This window comes from Theobroma umbraticum, unplaced genomic scaffold (assembly GCF_002168275.2).
Source record: "Theobroma umbraticum cultivar Fairchild unplaced genomic scaffold, ASM216827v3 scaffold_95.0, whole genome shotgun sequence".
NCBI classification, from domain to species: domain Eukaryota; kingdom Viridiplantae; phylum Streptophyta; class Magnoliopsida; order Malvales; family Malvaceae; genus Theobroma; species Theobroma umbraticum.
The window spans coordinates 3,645,282-3,665,736 of NW_018397257.1; the positions used below are offsets into that span (position 1 = coordinate 3,645,282).

General features: G+C 29.9%; 1 protein-coding gene across 1 annotated transcript; it reads left to right on the forward strand.

Moving 5' to 3' along the window:
- Positions 1 to 14,437: 14,437 nt before the first annotated feature.
- On the forward strand, positions 14,438 to 15,010 carry LOC110412305 (uncharacterized). Its single transcript, XM_021422840.1, has one exon. The coding sequence runs from the start codon at positions 14,438 to 14,440 to the stop codon at positions 15,008 to 15,010; it is 573 nt and encodes a 190-aa protein (XP_021278515.1).
- Positions 15,011 to 20,455: the final 5,445 nt, after the last annotated feature.

Sequence of the window (20,455 nt, forward strand, 5' to 3'; positions counted from 1 at the left end):
ACTTAAGCTCCCAAAATGAGTCAAAATAACTCTATATAATAGAGTTATCACCATGGAATCTCTGTCTTTTCTTAATGCCATGGTTCAGGAATTTTTTTCTCTTCATTGGAGTGTTCTTTTGCTTTCTCTTTTCGTTAGAGGAAGAATTTTGAGAAAAAGTGAGAGAATGGGGTGAGCAAAAAGGAGAGAGAAGAAAAGAAATATCAAGCATGGGACAGAGAGTTAAGAAAAGTTATCTCGAAGAGGGGACAATTGAGGGACTAATTGTTGGCCACGTGGTATAGCCAATTGAACCCTTGAGACACGCTTGTCATTCTTGAAAAAGTCAAGGCTCTGATTTTCATTTTATTTGTTACTTTGAGATTTTTTAGGGTTTTTGTGTTTTAGGGAGGCCATGGCATTTCCGTCTTTTCCTAACGCCATAGTTTCATAATTTTTTTCTTTTCTTCTCCCCATTCGAGTGTACTCTTGCTCTCTCTTTTGATTAAAGGAAGAATTTGGAGAAACAATAAGAGAATAAGGTGAGGAAAAAGGAAAGAAGGGAAGGAAGAGATCAAGCATAATAGAAAGAGTTACAAGCGACGAGAAGAAATACAAATATGAATTCAATTTTGTAATTTTTTTAATTGATTGAACAGATTAGATAGAGATAAACTGACTTCTTTCTTATTTTTCTCCTTTCTTCTTCATCTTATTTCCTTACCCATTATTTTACTTTTTAATTATTTATTTAATTTATTTAATTTTAATTTATGTATTAATTCAAATTTATGAATTTAGTTTAAAAATGGTAAGAATAAAAATAAAATAATTAATTGAATAATTAATTCCATTTTTTTATTTATCCAATTTTTATTATTTAGGTTTTTATTATGTTTTTTTTATAATGTTATCGCTTTTATACATAAACTAGAAACCTTTGGCGTAAGTTTCTAATTTCCTTTCTTTTATCTCATTTGATTTGATTATTAAAGCTTTTATTATTTAAATTCTTTATTACTTTTATTTTTATAATGTTATTTCTCCCATGTAAAAATTAGAAACCTTTCAGGTAAGTTTCTAAAATTTTCTTTTGTTTATCTTATTATATTAAGTGTGTGGTTATACTTCTCTATTGTAGACAATAATCTACTTGAGTCTTTACTCATTGTGAGATTGAGTTTAGTTTTTCTCTTTTTTTTTGTTATTCTTTCTCTTAATGTTTTAATTTATTTATTGATTACATTTACAATTTTTATTTTTTTCATAGAAGTTGCTATACAGGTGAAGAAGAAAATTCTCTTATGTTCATGGTGATTACCCATTGTTATTGATTTTTTTATGCATGAATTTTCTATTTTATAAGTTGATGTTGTTTTTGGATTAATTTTCCAGAATGTCTTTGATCAATGTTGCTTAATTTGGTTATACAATCTTGATTTTTATAGGTTTAAGATGGTTTTCAAGTGTAATTATTTTTAGTATTTCAAATGTGGTTCTTATTTTATTTTTTAATTTCATGATTTTCTGTTTATTCAAGCTTTTATTATTTGAGTTCTTTATTATTTTTGTTTTTATAATGTTATTGCTTCCATACAAAATCCGAAATCCTTTTATGTATGTTTTTAAATTTTCTTTGTTTTTATCTTATTTGATTAGGTGTGTGGTTATCCTTTTTTATTGTAGACAATGATCTACTTGCACCTTTGCTCATTGTGAGATTGAATCCTTTGTTTAGTTTTCTCTCTTTTAATTTTTTTTTTGTTATTCTTTCTCCCAATGTTTTTATTTCTTTACTAATTACATTTATAATTTTGTCTTTTTTTAATAAAAATTGCCATTCAAATAAAGAAGCAAATTCCTTATCTTCGTGGTGATTACCCTTTGTTATTGATGATAATTACCCATTATTATTAATTTTTTATACATAGATTTATCTATTTTAAAAGTTGATGTGGTTTTTGGATTAAGTTATTGGAGTGTGATTGATTTGTGTTGCTTTATTTTGTATCTTATCTCATATGTATTATATAAGCTTCAGGTTTTTTTTTATTTCTCATTTTCAATTATCTTATTTACATGTCTATCATTATTATTTTTGTAGTATTGTTTATACATAAACTCATATAGAAATTTTGTTGTAGTTACTTTGTGGCTATACAAGAATGTCACAAGTAATTGTATTTGTACAATTTTTACAAAATATAGTAATCACCCTTCTCTTTTTATGCCAATTTGTAATTTTTGTGGTGCTTATGTTGCTATCTTTATCTTTTTAGCATAGTATGCAGCTTTTATAACATTTTTGCTTTGTTTGTAACAATGTTGTTATGTTTCTTTTATTTCGTTGTCGCAATTAGTTTAGATTGTGATATCTGATCTAACTTACTAAGCCTATATTTTCATCCACCATCTCTGAAATTTAAGTTTGCTATTGATTACAACTATCGACACCCTTGTAGAAGTTTGATAAAATTGTGAGGGTATTTCTATCTTTTAATGTGGTATGCACTTTTTATGTTATTTTTGTTGCAAATATATTTGTTATTTGATTTTTTGCTTTATGAACCTATTTTTATTTTTTTCTTTTTATGTGCAATTTCTTTGATATTTCCATTGAAATGCTATGTTTTAAGCATAGTTTACAACTCCATGGCATTTCTAATGGGAATCATAAACTAAATGAACTCACAAAAAACAAAATTTAGTTTATTGTTGATTGAAACTATTGAGACCCTTTTAAGTATATTTTTCTAAATTATGAAGGTATTTCTGTCTTTTTACTTTGACATGCAATTTCGATGATAATTTTTTTGAATTGTGTGTTTTTAGCTTAGTGTGCAACAACATGAAATTTTTTATTGGAATCATAAACTAAATGAACTTACAAAAAAACTAATATGTGGGAGCTTATCATGGTATGTAGTTTTTATAGTATTTATGTTGGTATCTCTATCCTTTTAGCATGATATATAGCTTCCATGACATTTCTACTTCCTTTGTAGAAGTTTTGTTTTGTTTCTTTTATTTCATTACCGTAATTAATTTGTATTGTTAGACCTTAATTTTCATCTACCATTTTTGCAACTTGAGTGTCCTATTGATTATAACTATTGAGATTTTGTGATTAGGTTCTTTGTCTTATCAAGTCAAATGGAATTTTACTAACTACTAAGCCCTTTCTTTCAATCTGCATTCTACATTCATAACAAAAAATGGTTGACTCTGTCATTTGTTTTCTAACTTTCAAGCTTAATTGTTTGCTAGTTAACATATAGTCAAGTGTGATGAAGATAAAAGCTATCCAAATACTACTTTACAATTAATTATAATTTTTATTTTTTACTTTGTTTCCTCCTTAATAATCATTCACTACTTCGTGAGCAGGTTCAAGTTGCCTGATAATGCAAGGTTTTGTGATGAATGGAATGCTTATTGTCACTATTGGGAAAGAAGTTCCACAGAGGCCAAATGCTAGGGTCATTGAAATCATTGAGGAAAGTCACTTATCATATATTTTATGTGTTTCCAAGCAGTATACTGTAGTTTATATTCACAACTCGTAAATAGATTACCATTTAAGCAATTATGCAACTTCTGATCTTTTTTGCACACATTGTAGTTGACAAATAGTTTTATGACTCTTATGTAAAGTGGGCACTATATGATTATTGAAATGTAGATATATTTTACCAAACATTGTTTTACCTATATTAAACGAGTGCATCGCACAGGCATACTCTAGTATCTTATAAACCTATGGATTAGACGTGTTGTTTACATGCCATCCTATTGGAGAGAATTTTTGGTTTCAATAGTTATAAATAGTTTGCTTTGTTTTTCTTTTCTAGCTCATATTTTGCTAATTGAGTATCATATTGTAATTTTGAGTCTAGTAAATAGATTTAAAATTTAAATATCACATTTTACATTTGTAAACTTTAGCTACTAAATTGAACATTTGATTATAATTTTTGTGTAAAATATACACATAATATTTAGCTCATTGATTGGTGCATTATCCTCCTGCCCAAAGAGTAGGGTTTGAATCCCCTATTCCTCAATTATAAAAATATATATATGTATTTAACCTTTTTATGAAATATTTTTGTAATAAAGGTTCTATATATGTAGGCATACACACACTTAAATGAAAATTTAACTTTAGAACAAACAAATTACCTTAAATTGTTAAAATTATTGTAATTGTTTCAAGATATGTTCTATCAGTAATAGCAAATCATTTTGAACTTGATAAGTAAATAGCTAGTCTATTTAATTTAATCATTAAATTTTTGAAATCCTTTGCAAAAAATAACTTCAATAGAATTATTACTCTCTAGTTAAAATTTTCAACACATTTATTAAAAAACTTTTTAATTATGTCAAGGAGAAAGTGATGAAAAAAATTATGAATTGGAAAATTAAATTGTTGTTTATTGTTGGAAGAGAAGCGTTGTTTAAGGCTGTGGTATAAGCAATTCCTATTTATGTGATGAGCTGTTTTTAAATGACTTGATAGTTTATTTAGGGGAATTGATGCTACCATAGCTAGATTTTGGTGGAGAGTTGTTAGCCTTGAGTTGCATCATGTTTTGATTTAACAAAAATTACTTGTTATCTTGAACTTAATGTCAAGCATTAGAAATTATCTCAAATATATTTTTAAACCTTTGAGGCCACAAAATTGTGTGAAAAGCCATACATCACTATAAAATATCATAAAAGCTTTCATACAATGCATATTTAGCTGAAAAAAAAATCATGCATTGAATTATCATTTAATTGTAGGAATGAGGCAAGGAAAAACTAGGTGAAGAAAGGCACCAAAAACCTCAGGAAACGTCAAGACACAAGTCAAGAGTTGATTTTAGAGAAGCTCAAGGTGATCCAAAGGCAAAAAGAGCGAAAAGCTTGAAGTGTATAAAGTCATAGTTGACCTTAAAGTGGTTATAGTCGACCTTAATCCAAAAAGCTTAAAAATTGGAAGAAAACACAGACAGTTGATCTTGGCTATTCTGATGTGTGAAAAAGAGAGAAATCAAGAGACATATTTGACCTTGGTAGAGGCATTGTTGACTATAGCAACTTAGACTTGTAAAAATCATGCTTTTAGGAATTAGATCAAATAAAAGAAGGCTATGCTCGACTATAAAGCTTTAATTTTAGAAATTTGAAGAACATCGTTGATTTTAAGAGTATTGTAGTCTACACTCAAGCCTCAGCAATGATTAGATTGGATTCAAATTTGTGTCTAATGGCTTCAAACTTTACGCCAACTATAAATAGATGTCTTTAAGCCATTTGGAAGCAAGAAAAGACTTAAGATAAAGTTTTAAACCCTAAAAAGATATCCAAAAACTTGTTCTCACTCTCTAACTTCATTTTAGTCTTCCACCAAGATTTGAAAAGTCTTATACTTGTTTCATTCAAGCAAAAATTTCTTCTCTTACTACACTTAAGGTTAAAGTTTGAGCATCTAGCTTTTGTAAAGGCATTTTCTTACTAAACTTTGTACTCCATGATAACTCTATTATATAGAGTTATTTTGACACATTTTAGGGCTTTAAGTAGTTAGATCATTGAGATTTTATGTTTGAATTGTAGCATTTTAGGTGTTTTTCTAGTTTAAGTTTGATTACATGTTGAATAGTTAATTTAAGTTATTCTAGTTAAATTTTATGTTATTTTGTTTTAAATTACTTTAAGAGTAGTATGGGTAATTTCTCTTATTACTTTTGTAGGAAATTTGATGAAAGTCCGTGCAAGTATGGTGATGGCTTTATTCGATTATGTTGTGATAGTTTGACCATATCTCTGTTTACAAAACTCCAAATGAAGTGATTCTTAGACCACTAGAGTTTTAAGAGGAAGTGCTACAACTTTTTTGTTCACCACTTCACCTATCTTGGATCAGATCATGGTCAAAAAATATTTGTCTAAGTTAGAGCATTGCAGCATTATGCATGGACTGAACATGATACAGTATTTGGAGCACATCTATCAATCCAAATGTCCAATTAACATGATTCATAATCCATTGGAAATTTAAGAGACATGCTACAACTTTTATGCTTACCGCTTTTATCAGTTCAAACCAGATCAAGTGAAAATTATGTTTGAAGTTGATAAACCATCATAGCATTGGGAGAACAAGGCTACAACACTGGTGAAACGAAGCTCACCATACAATCTACTTAAGAGTTCAATGCTGCAACACTAGAGAAATAGTGCTGCAGTGCTATTGTAGCAAAAAAACTAGCATCGAGACCCCAAGAAATCAAGGTTACGACATTAGGCGATTTTCCAAAAATAAAAATTTGATGGGATTTTGAAAATTAAGTTAGTTGGAGTGTATTTAAGGTAACTTTTTCTGAGATTTTAAGGAGGAGGTAGCAAATAATTATTCTAGGGATTTGAAGCCAAGAACAAAGCCAATAATTAAGGTAACTTTTTCTGAGATTTTAAGGAGGAGGTAGCAAATAATCATAACGCTTTAATAATTAGTTTGTTTCTATACTTTTGTGTTTTTCTTTTTTTTTTATTTGGATTTATGGCTAAATTTCTTTAGATGTTGTTTTTATTTGTTATTATGAGCTAAATTATCTTTCTAAGACTAGTGAATTTCAACATATAGTTTGAATATTAGTTTTTTTTTATTTATCATGAATGGGTGTAGTTTGTGTGTTCAAATATGTTCTTGATGCTTTTGATTGCTTGGCCAAAAATTAATTAATGTGTGAATATAATTGAGACTCGACAGAGAGATTTTAGATTGGATTAAGGTTTGAATAGTGTATGTTCATGTTACTTAGGTAATCTGATTCGCAATTCAGATAGACATATGTCAATTGCATACATAGCCATATTAGGACATTTGCTTAATGAATTTAATTTAATTGATTCCTATGGACATATAGTGAACTAATTAAGTTAAGTATTTGTACAAGCAACTCAATGGAACTTGTTCATAACTTTGGATTTTAGGTTAGTAAAACCGCCCAAAAAAGATAAATCACGAGAAAAGCTTCTCTTAGATGAAATATTGAATGAACCCATAATCTTAAGTCTTTAATATACTGCTTTTCTCAACTTATTTCCTTTGTTAGTTTATCTAGTGTTGATTTTTAATTGTTTTTAATTAGTTTTTCTTCAATTTTTGGATTACTTAAATAAGATTAATTCTTTTTATAATTTTAATATTTAGTGAAACTTTAGAAACAAATCTCTGTGGGAACGATATTCTACTTCATCACTGTATTACTTATTCGATACGTATACTTGCATGTGTAAAATTGACAACACTGCATTGTAAAAGTTCTAGATTAATCTTGAAAAGGTATTTATGGGTTTGTGGTTGAGTCTTGTAAAAACCAATGTTGAAGGGTTTTACTTGATCTTGTGAAAAAATATTATAAGGGTTTCACTTGATCTTGTGAAAAAGCATTGTGAGGGTTTTGCTTGATCCCATAAAAGTATTGTAAGGGTTTTGCTTGATCTCGTAAAAAGCTATTGTGAGGGTTTCGTTTGATCCCATAAAAAGGTTATGTCTCTTAGCGGATTTGAAATTTCTTTGGTGTTCAAAAGGAGTAGATGAAAGCACTAAAAAAAGCCAAACCATTATGAAAATATTGTGTTTTGTTTTAATTTTTTCGCATTGTGATTTATTGCCTGCATTTAGAATAGGAAAATATTTTAAATTGATTTATTGTTTGTTCTTTCAATTTATTATTGAAAACTTGCTTAGAAAAATCACACATTTTGCTTTTGACACAAGAAGAAATCTTTGGTTTCAAAAATCTTTCTTTTATTATTTTGTTTTTCAAAGTAATTTTTAAATACCTTTGCTCTTTTTTAAATACCCTATCTTGGTATATTTCTCATTAAGACTTCTATACTAACAAATGGTATCAGAACTTGGTCTCAATTTTGTAGGTCTAACCACCTTTGAGAGATTTATTATAGAAGCTGAAACTCATCAAAATTGAAGTTACAGCAACCGTATTTTTTGAAGGACAGTCGAACGAAAAACTAGTTTTTTTTATAGGTAATAACTACCTTTATTAGAATAACGCATGTAAATGTTTATACAATCAATGGACTTAGATGTTTGGAATGTTATACTAAATAGTTATCATATTCCATATAAGGTAGTAGAAGGAAATTTTTTACTAAGCCTAGAATAGAGTGGAGTGATAACGATAAAAAATTAATCCAAGTAAATTGCAAGGCTTATTATATACTTATTTGTGCATTAGATGATAGTGAATTTAATAAAATATCTATGTGTGAAAATGTAAAACAAATTTGGAACATTCTAGAGATCGTCTATAAGAGAACTAACGATGTCAAGGAATCAAAGATTATATTATTTACACATGATTATGAACTTTTTTGGATGAAAAAAGATGAGTCTATAAATGAAATGTTTGAGAGATTTACCAATATTGTTAGAGGTTTGAAGGCTTAAGGAAAGACTTTCCAAATGCCCAACTTGTGAAGAAAATCTTGTGTAGCCTACCTAAGTCTTGGAAACGTAAAGTCACAACTATAGAGAAAGTTACAAACTTTAATGATTTTAAGTTAAAGGCCCTAATAAGATCTTTACTCATATATGAAATGATGTTGAAACATGAAAGGGAGTTAGAGGAGCTTAAGAAATAAGACAATAAGAAAAAGGGATAGCTTTTAAGTCCATTGTTGAAGAAGTAGAGAAAAGCCAAAAGAGTAAGCTTGAAAAAGAAGAAGACATAGCCATGCTTGCTAGAAAGTTCGATAGGTTCATGATTAAAAATTTTAAAACTAGGAAATCTACAAGGAGTGATGTGCTTAATGAAGAGCATACAAGAGATCACTTGATATGCTATGATTGCAAAAAGCCTGATCACACCAAATATGAGTGCTTAAACAAAAGAAGCAGTTTAAGGAACTTTAAGAAGAAAATAATGATGGCAACTTGGAGTGATAGTGAGACTCTCAAGGTGAGAAAAGTGATAAAATTGCCAACCTTTGCTTCATGGCACTTGATGACAACGAGATCCAAGATACGGAAGCCAACCCCCATACCTAACCATTAAAGAAGGACCACCATCTTTAAAACTTCCATATTTCAATAAGGAAGACTTCCTTATATGGAGATATAGAATGAGGCATTTTGTCATTACTAACAACCATCAAGCTTGGATACAAATTAAAGATGGTCCATGTAAGATTGAGAAAGAAATGGATGAATGGAATTTGTATGATCTTGATTTGACTGAACTCAATGCCAAAGCCATGCATACCATCGTTAGTGCACTTGGAGAGAGGTAACGTGATCAAGTTCAAAATTGTGTAAATGCTAAGAAAATTTGGGAAAAGTTAGAAGAGCTATATGGTGAAGCCCATGAAAGAGAATTGGAAGAAAATGATCTGATGAACTAAAGTTCATTAAGTGAAAATGAAGAGAATGGACAATTCCAAAATTCAATACTAAGCCATGAGGTAGGATTTCCATCCCATGAATCATTTGTCTTTACAAATAGTGGATTAGAAAGTGTGTTTGAAGAATTAGCTCTTTCATTTCAAGAACTAAGCTTAAGTCAAAAGGAGAAAATTTTAAATCTTGGGATAGAAAATGAATCATTGATCAAAGAAAACAATTAACTAAGAATTGATGTTGAAATACTCCAAAGAAACTATGATTGATTATAAGAAGAAAATTGATAATTAAAAAGTATTGTTGAAGGAAAGGAAAGATAAGAAATTAAGAGCAGGAACTCTTATAAACTAATTAATTTCTATTGCATTCATTTTTCAACTTACTATCTTGTCCATATATTTGATGAGACTAACCCTCAAGGATTCAAAACAATTTGGATACCAAATATTAAGTTAAAGTGATTTTATAGGTATCACTAACAAGGAAGAGCAATTAAAAGGTTGAACATCAAATGAAAAATTATGATATCTACTTCCTTATTTCTTTTAAATTTGAAGAATGCTTGATTAAATGAAATTTGATTGATTAGTTATTTGACCATTGAGTGTAGTTTACTTTGCATTTGTTTCAAAACATATGGTTGAATATTGATTGTGCAAAATTGTTGGTTGCAAAGAAATGTGAGTATGAGATGCACTTACACTTGAACACAAATAATTTGATAAGGATGATATGGTGGTAATATGAGGTTATATTGATCTATGGCTTGAACAAGTTCACCACAAGATGCAAATGCTTAAACTTATTAATCCATTTTGAATCTTCATGTGGTTTCATTGAAATATCTTTCCTTACTAGTGAAATATTCAAATGTTTAGTCTAGGAACAATACTTGAAAAACACCTTATGTTTGTGCTCAAATGTTTATTTCAAGAACAACTCCTTGATTAAGCATACGAAATTGATTATGATGAACTCTTTCAACTTCGTGAGAAATATTCTTGTTTCATCTATCATCCATTATCAAGTCACATGCTTACAAGATATTCTTTCTTGACCTTAATGTTTAAAGTTTAAAACTTGACTTGAGCTTTGCATTTGAATATGAATTTGCTTGTTATGTTTGATCATAACATATATTGTGATGATATAGTTGAAATATTTTTGAATATGCATTTAAATGTTAACTATGTTTTCCATGAGCTTAAATGCTTGCATGATCTAAAGACCTTGCGTCCATCCAACTTGAGCTTATAAGTTATCAATTGAATGCTTATTTCTAGAATTTTGACTATTGGTATTCATTAATGCTTGGATGCTTACTTCAGAGATATTCATGAATCAAATGCTTTATTTTCATTATTTCATAACAATTGGTATCACTTATGAATCATAGATCATTAAAAATAGCATACATGAATGAAATTCAATGTTTGCATATTCTTGATAATATATGTTTATATGTTTGAAAATTGAAACCTTGCTTGCATTTCGATGAAAATAATTAAAATCATAATTAATGAAGATAGCCATGTTATTACATGTGATCATGCTTGTACCTAGTTGATCATAAAAGCCTCATATATGATTACAACAAGTGTAAAATGCCTTGGTAATGCTTCATTGATAATGATATTGTCTTGATGGGAAAACTTCTCCTTGAATTAATAGTCTTATACATATTTTGGAGAACAGTTATTGAAATGCTTGTGTGAAATTTTGTGAAAAAAAGATTACTAAAAAGGCTTAATGATGACATTTTCATGGTGACATACTATTGTTGAGAAAATTCTCTCTTAAATTGTTATTCTTATATATTTTAGAGAATTTCTTTAAGATGTTTAAATGATAGTGCTTGGAGAATGCATAATTGAAAAAGATGCTTAATGAAATATGATATCTTGGACATGTATTGGAATTAATGTGCATACACTTCTAGAAGTTATTAGTGTTAGAAGCATATATTGAATACTTATTTAAATGCTCATATTTTGCTAGTTCCATGAATGGTTGAGTATTTGATTAACGTGTTGATTAACCATTTATCTATCATATGTTCATGATTTATTCCCTTTTTTGTCTCATAAGGGAAGGTAAGATTATGCTTTAATGTGGTTAACCATTTAACTCCTTCTCCCTGTTAGAAGTAATTTAATAGATGATTAAGGGGAAGTTGATCATTGACATTGTCCTATGATGGTTGAGCACTTGAAATCTTGAACAATTAGCTTGGTGAGATCTTAGCAAATGGTGTTCATCTCTATTGATAATATTTTTTAAACACCATATTAACGTGTGCTTAATAATGTCTCACATTTGTGCTTGAATAATGATTGCCATGCTCCTTACTATAATTGGTTGTGCACTCAATATGTTACTTGATTATTTGTTCGAATGAGTATGCGAACATACTAGTATAGAAGTTGCACACATCTTACTCATACACATCATGTTCACATTATGTGCATATTATAAATGTTTTATGCTTGATTATGCTTGTTTTTATATATATGTATATCCAACTTAAACTTAAAGGATGAAATGTTCACACTTTGCTTATGTATGCATATTTGTATGTGGCATTCTTGATGATGACATATATTGTGCTTTAATTGCAATGGTTGAATATATTTTTTTATGCTTTACTTGCATATCTTGAGTAGAAATATATTATGACTTACTTTGCTTGAATATATATTGATTGGAAATAAATCTTGATTTAATGCTCTCATATTATGAAGAATGTATATATTTCTTGATATCTTAATTGAATATCTTTGCATGAAAATATATCTCATGTTTTGATTTGATGGTTAGAGTTTACTATTGAACTTAATGCTTATTTTTACTTGATGATTATCGCTAACTATTGTCTCTGGAGTTTAAGTACTTAATGCTCACACTTCTTAACCTTTTTGATATAACAAAAAAGAGGAGAAGGTTTATGAGTACATTGAAATACTCTTATATAATTGAATTTTTCTTGAAAACATTTTTGAACTTCATGCATAAATTGAGAAGGAAAATTTTCAAAGTTCATATTCATTTCTTATATCCTTCTCACTTACACTTAAAATGTTTTTGACAAGGGCATAGAGACTAATTAAGTTAAAGGGAGGTTTCAAGAAAATTCAAATGCAATGTGCTCTTGTTTTTGTCATATCAAAAAAGGGGAGATTGTTAGCCTTGAATTGCATAATGTTTCGATTTAACAAAAATTACATATTATCTTGAACTAAATATCAAGTATTTGAAATTACGTCAAATATATTTTTAATCTCCTGAGGTCACATAATTGTTTGAGAAACTGTGCATCATTAAAAAATATCATAAAAGCTTTCAAATAATGCATATTAAGCTAAGAAAACAAAGAGCAAACATGCCTTGAATTATTGTTTGATTTTAGAAACAAGGTAAGGAAGAAATAGTTAAAGAAAGGCACCAAAGTGCTAAGGAAACCTCAAGACACAAGAGTCGATCCTTAAGAAGCTCTAGTCGGTCCAAAGAAAGAATAGTGAAAAACTTGAAGTATACAAAGCCATAGTCAACCTTGAAGTGGTTATAGTCGACCTTGATTCAGAAAGCTTGAAATTGGAAGAAAACATAGACATTGTCGACCTTGGAATAGTAATAGTAGATCCTAGCTACTTTAATGCATGAAAAAGAGAGAAATCAAGAGACGCAATCGATCTTAGCAAAGGCATAGGCAACTATAGCAGCTCAGACTTGCAAAAATCATACTCTCGAGAATTGGATTGAGTAAAAGAAGGCTATTCTTGATTATGGATCCCTAATTTGAAAATTTTGAAGAATATAGTCAACCCTAGGAGTGTTGTAGTCAACCCTCAAGCTTCAACAATGGTCAGATTTAATTCAAACTTGTGTTTAACGACTCCAAACTTCACACCAATTATAAATAGTCGGTTTTGAACCATTTAGAAGTAAGAGAAGACTTGAGATAAAGTTTCAAACCTTAGAGAGACCTCTAAAAGCTTATCCTCACTCTCTAGCTTCATTTTAGTCTTCCATAAAGATTTGAAAAGTCCTATACTTGCTTCATTTAAGCTGAAATTTCTTCTCTCATTATACTCAAGCTTAAACTCCAGCTTAAACTCCTAGCACCTATGTAAAGGCATTTTCTTGCTAAACTTTGTACTCTATTGTAAAGATTCTAACTTACTCTTAAAAACCTATTTGTGGGTTTGTGATTGAGTCCATAAAAACCATTGTCGAAAGGTTTTGCTTGATCTTATGAAAAAGCATTGTAAGGGTTTCCCTTGATCTCATGAAAAAACATTATGAGTGTTTCACTTAATCCCGTAAACAGCTTATTTCCCTTAATGAATTTGAAATTCCTTGGTGTTTCAAGGGAGTAGATGTAGGCACTAGAGAAAGCCGAACCACTATAAAAATCTTGTGTCTTGTTTTTAATTTTTCCACATTATGATTTATTACTTGCATTTAGCTTAAGAAAATATTTTATCTTGATTGATTATTTATTCTTTGCTTGCATTTGGATTAGGAAAATATTTTACCTTAATTTTTTGTTTATCATTTTCAATTTATTATTGAAAACTTGCTTAAAAAAGTCACACACTTTACTTTTGACACAAGAAGAAATCTTTGGTTTCAAAAGTCTTGATTTTTAAACTTAGTTTTTCAAAAGAGTCTTTAAATACAAATTCACCCCTCTTGGTATATTACTTATTGAGACTTCTATGCTAACAGAAGGGAATGATGTAGATGCTAAAATTCATTGGAAGAATTGGAGGGGAATGTGTACATCAAAACATTTTGGCGGAATGGGATTAAGGGACAGTCGTATTTTTAATCTTGTTAATTTGAGCTATTTATGGCGAAGTATTAGAAAGAGCTAGGCTCTAATTGGTGGAGGTTCATTTGGAGGGTAGGTGATGGAAGTTCTATTTTGGTTAAAAAAGTAATTGGATACCATATGATAACCCTAGGCCGATTCTTGTTTGTGATGCTAAGGTAAACGATTTGACTAAGGTGAGTGAATTTATTCTGGCAGACCAGATGAGATGGGATGAAGAAAAAATAAGAATTGGCTTTCCGCCGTATGGAAATTATTTAATCTTATCTCTACCATTAAGTGTAGGAAGGCCAGTTGATCATCCGATGTGGTTTGATAGCAAAGGAGGGGACTATACGGTGAGATTGGGTTACAGGTTGTTATGTTCAGAGATAGAAGGGTTTAACGGTGCAAGCACCTCTATTCATATGTTATCCATTTGGAGAAAATTGTGGAGCTTGAGAATACACAGGAAAATAAACATGTTTGCTTGGAGAATGATTAATGGATGTCTTCCTACAAGAGCTGCTCTAATTCAAAGAAGACTTAATGTTGATTCGGGTTGTACCTTTTGCGATGAAGGGCTAAAAACAGACTTCCATATTTTTCGTAATTGCCCTTTCGCTAAAGCTGTATGGATTGCCACTGAATGGGGCTTCAGAGATATTGCTGGTCACTTTTCATCTGCTATTGATTTGTTAAAGGATTTGCTTCAGCAGATGGGTAAAAATGAGTTGGAGGAGATAATCTGTGTTCCGTGGTCACTGTGGAAAGCAAGGAATTGCTTTGATTTTTAAGCAGGAAAGGAAAGACGCAATAGAGGTGGTTGAGTTGGCTTTTAATATGTGCCATTAGTATCACGATGCAGTCTCTGCACCCAGGCCCAATTGAGCGGAAATAGAGGCTAAAGAATGGTGGTGGAGGAGTTCGTCTAGATTGAAGATCAATTGTGATGCAGCGATTGAAGTTGATTGTATGCAGGTTACAAATTGGGTTAAGAAGAGACAGTATAACAGTGAAATGGGCCATGTGGTTGAAGATTGTGTGATTGCCATGGGATAGCTTGGACGCTCCCCCATTGAATTTTGTCGAAGGGAAGCACACATGGTTGCACATGAATTGGCAATGTCTGTCAACGATCTAGGGGTGAATCGGATTACACGGAGGGATGTTTCTTATCTGCCAGCTACTGTACAAGGAGCATTGGAGGTAGATAGACTTGCTTTGGAATGGGTAATTTGCGCAAAGGGGTTAGGACATGGTAGGGGTACTCTTTTTCCTTTTTATGGGTTTTATCCCAATGGATTTTTCCATGAAAAAATTTTTAATGAGGCTCTTCTACATGTCATAGGAAATTACAATATAAGGGGTTATAAATGTATGTCTGTCCTGATTATGTTGTAATTCTTTAGTGTTGAGTAATGAAATTCACTATTTCCTCAAAAAATAAAAAAAATTCTTTTATATATGTAGCTCCATATATATGATTTAACCATTTATACAAAAAATAAAATAAATGATATGAAATACCTATCCTGCCATGGACAGAATTAAAAGAATATAATCTAAAATTACCAAAACTCTATTCATTCAATAGTGCAGGATAATATGATAACAACTACTTCCGTAAGCTATATATGATTCTTCATTTTTTTTTTTGGTTATAAAGTATGAACAATTTTAATTATATTTCTTTAAGTAAAAACTTATAAATACCATTAAGGATTTCGTATTATTGGCAAGGTGATGGTCGGAAAACAGTTAATATTCCACAAAGCTATACATAACGATTCCATCATAATGTTTATGTACTTGAGGTTCTCTTTTTATAATGTTATAGTTACAAATAGAAATTTTTCGCATATCACATCTATGAAAAAAAATTAATTAACCAAATCAACAAACTAAATAAATCAACAAAAAAATTTGACTAAACTCACATATGGTGCGATTTTAACTTGAAACCTAAAGGTTCTTAGACACTAACTAACAAAACAAATCAACTTTAACTTAGACAAATCTCAAGTAAGATGAACTTTAAACCTGAATCCTAACCATTATGATAAGAGCTCATCGAGTAAATGTCATTATATAAGAGCAATTATTACCAATCGCTAAATTTGGTATTATCCGAAAAGTAAAGATAACAAACATAAAATTCAATGTTCAAAATAACGTTGTTACCATGTTTTAAAAATAATAATTAGTTCTATTTTAAAAAAAGTGTACTATTCTGTTAATTTTACGCTATAACAACTAAAAATAAATTTATGGTGACAAAATATAATGCGATTGAAATATAATACTAGTAAGATTTAATATTGAACCAATGAAATTTATTTTTTACGCCTTAGCTTGTAAGTCTAAAGCAAGAAGAAATTGCCTTCAGTCATTAAAGTTGTTTACAATTGTCCACCCAATTCTTTGATAGAAAACAAGTCCAAAGCCAAGTTAAATAGGATTTTAAGAAACTGTTAAAAAAAGTAAATGTTTTTTAATGAACAAATCCTAAAAAAAAAAAAGCTTCAAGAAAAGTTTTAAAGAGGAGCTCTATCTTTTCTTTTTTTAAAAACATGCTAGCTTTTCAGAAGAATTTTTCTTTTTGTTTCAAAAATGTTCTCATCTATTAAAAATAATCTCAACATTAACTTGTCAAAAATATGCTCATTTATTAAATATCTTTTATGATAATTTTAACCAAAATTAGAGTTTATATAAATTGTTTTACCAAAGAGTTTATTTATAAAAAGAAGAGCTTATAAAAATAAATTTATCGAACAATTTTAACATAATTTTAAAAGCTATTATTTTTCATAAGAGTTTTATAATAGCTTTTAAGCTAAGAAAAAAAAAAAGCAGTTCAAATAAGCTCTCAAAAACTTCAACAAAACCACAAAATAAATCTTTAGGGCTAGCTCAATAACTTCAAAAGCCTAAAACTGAAAATTCAAATAATGCATTTTTTATTAAAAATAAAAAAAATTTATTGACATTTTATTCTTCTAGCTTTTTGAGATAAAAAATTTCTAATTAAACTTTTTATAATTAAGTTCTTCTAATATTTCTTTTTCAATTGATGACATTGTTAATCCATTTAATCTTTCTTGAGACATTATTGATCTTAAATAAGATTTTATTAATTTTAATTTTGAAAAACTTCTTTTATTATTCTAAAAGCAATATATGCATTTGAAAAAGAATTGAATGTTCTAATATGATTAAGTATGTCGATTGGACTGTTATCTTCCTTTGTGTAATTTCTTTTAAGATATTTTCTTCTAAAATTAAATCTAAACCATAAATATCAGAATATATAGTTGTTATATTAAGGAATATTCAAGATTAACACAATATTCTTTGAAACTATTATCAATAAGGATGTTAAGGAAAGTTTAGATCTTAAAGCTAAAAAGCACCCTAATCCATACACTATTGGTTAGATTAAGGTAGTAGAGAAAATTCATGTAACAAAACAATGTAAGGTACTTTCTCCCATTGGCAAATACAAGGATGGTATATTCTGATATTGTGGATAGGGATGCTTGTCACTTATTATTTGGTAGACCTTAGCAATTTGATGTTGTAACAGAGCATGATGAGAGAGTGAACACCTACAAATTAGGGAAGGATGGCATAAAGTTTACTTTAGTGCCAATGAAAGAAAATGTCAAAACCAAAGCTTCTAAAGTGGAGGGTGGACTTTCTTTACCCTTACTTATTCAAAAAGTGAGATAAAGGCTACTTTCAAAGAGTTAAAAGAGGTGCACGCTCTGATTGTGAAATAAGTGTTGTCAATTGAAAAAGATCAAAGAGTAGTAGAGCATCCAGAAACAGTCAAACTGTTACTAGAAGAATTCAGTGAAGTGATGCCATAACATTTACCTAACGGTTTATCACCCATGAGGGATATTCAACACATATTGATATGATTTTTGATGCTAGTTTACCAAATTTGCCTCATTGTAGGATTGGCGATTCTCAAAAAGAAAGTGGAGGAATTATTATGTAAAGAACATATCCAAAAAAGCATGAGTCTATGTGTAGTTCTCGCCTTATTAACCCCAAACAAGGATGGGGGTTCGAGGATTTTTGTGGATAGTCAAGCCATCTACAAGATTATTGTTGGATACAAGTTTCCAATTCTTAAGCTAAATGGCATGCACTTTATCCTTTGCAAAAAGAATTTAAATGCAAGCAGAATCACCAAATTTCTTTTCAAAGAGGTTGTTTGTCTGCATGGTGTGTCTAAAACCATCACTTTAGATCGTGATAGCAAGTTTCTTAGCCATTTTTGGAGGACTTTGTAGAAGTTGTTTGGTTCATCCTTGAATTATAGTAGCACAGCTCATCCACAAATTGATGATTAAATTGAATCGGTGAATAGAACCTTTGGCAATCTGATTCACAGTATCTGTGGTGATAAACCAAAGCAATGGAACTTTGCATTAGCACAAGCAGAGTTTGCTTATAATAGTGCTGTTCATAGTGCCACAAGAAAACCTCCATTTTCTATTATTTACACAAAGTCACCTCAGCATGCTTTTGACTTGATCAAACTACTTAAAGTTTGAGGATTTAGTGTAGCTACCGAAAATATGGCTAATTAGTTGCAAGATGTTCAAGCTGAGGTAAAACAAAAATTAGAGTAAGCTAATGCCAAGTACAAGAAAGCTACAAATCAACATCGCAGAAAGTAGATTTTTTGAAGTATGAGATTAGGTGATGGTATTTTTGCAAAAAGAGAGGTTTTTAGTGGGAACTTATAGTAAGTTACAGCTTAAGAAGTATGGACCATACTAGATTTTGAAGAAGATCAATGACAACGCATACGTTGTGAATCTACCAAACACGATGGGAATTTCCAAAACATTTAATGAGGCGGATATTTATCCATTTCATTCATTAGATGAACCCTTATATTTAGATGTACAAGTTAACTCCAGGTAGAGTCTTTTTCAAAGGGAGGGGAATGACATAGATAGTCTAACAAGTAATTTTAGTATTTTCCTTATTTAGTTAGAAGTCTTATTAGGAATTATAGGTATAATAAAATTTTACTTTTATTTTATTTTACTCGGATGACAAGTAAGCATAGGTTTAGAAGTTTACTTTTCTTGTATTCCGATAAAGTTTAGGGTAGAATGCTTTTTTATTTTAATTTACTTGCACTCTAAGTTTAGGTCAAGTAAGATTACGCTACTATAAATAGCACAATTATGCTTAGTTATTAGGCAATTAATCTTTTTGAATTGTTGAATAAATTTATATTTTCTTTTAATTTTGAGTATAAGTTTTTATGTTTGAAACTTGATTATCAACTTTAAAGGCTCTATCGAATGCCAACTTTTATTTTCATACTAACTCGCTGCGATTTTATCTTGAGAAAGAAACAGTAGAAAGTTTGTAAAAACTCCTCAGATGCCGTGCCTAAAGTTGCCAGGCTTGGAAAAGAAAAATTGCTTGGAATAAGCTTCTCTATGAAAGTAAGGGGGCAGTAAATGATATCCTATTACACAAGAGTCAGATTGCAAAGCTAGATTTTGGTTTCTTTTCCAAGCTGTAAGTAGTTGTTTGTAGCTTTCTTATCTGTTCTCTGACCATAACTGGGGCCATTTGGTACGTTGTTGTCTGCGAGGGCTTCCTGCTTCCTTCCTCGATGAATCAAAATTTCAAAGATTTAAAGTAGAACAAAGAATGGTCCTTGTTCCAATATTTAATAAGTTGTAGTATAATTTCAAGGTACAAAAATGAGCTACGTTTATAAGAAACTGTTGTTAGTCAAACCTGTCTAAGAAATATCTTCTAGGACTTATCAATCAACGTGAGAATAGCTTTATCAAAATTTCTTGCCAACCAGGAAAAAAGAAACAAAGAAACTTCAAAGTTAAGAGGAGAAAAGCTTAGTCTGACTAGCATTTTTCTTCCATCAACATTTCTTGAACAGCTAATCCACATTTTTCTATTGTCATTTCCATATTCACTGTTACTAGTCTGAAATATGTAACCTTCTTTTTCCAAAGGTCCCTGGTGGAAGAGTTTACGTTCTTATAGAAACAAAAAAGCTTTAGTGATTGAAGGAGACTTAAATATACCTAAGCTAGATTTTTCCTGCATGACCCTTAATTGTCGCTTAGCATTTAGAACTTATCCTTCCCCTGGGACCTCGAGAATGACCAACTTGACAGGTGTTGGACCACTTGTGGTACAACATTAATAAAAGCTAAATTCAATTTTCAATCAAC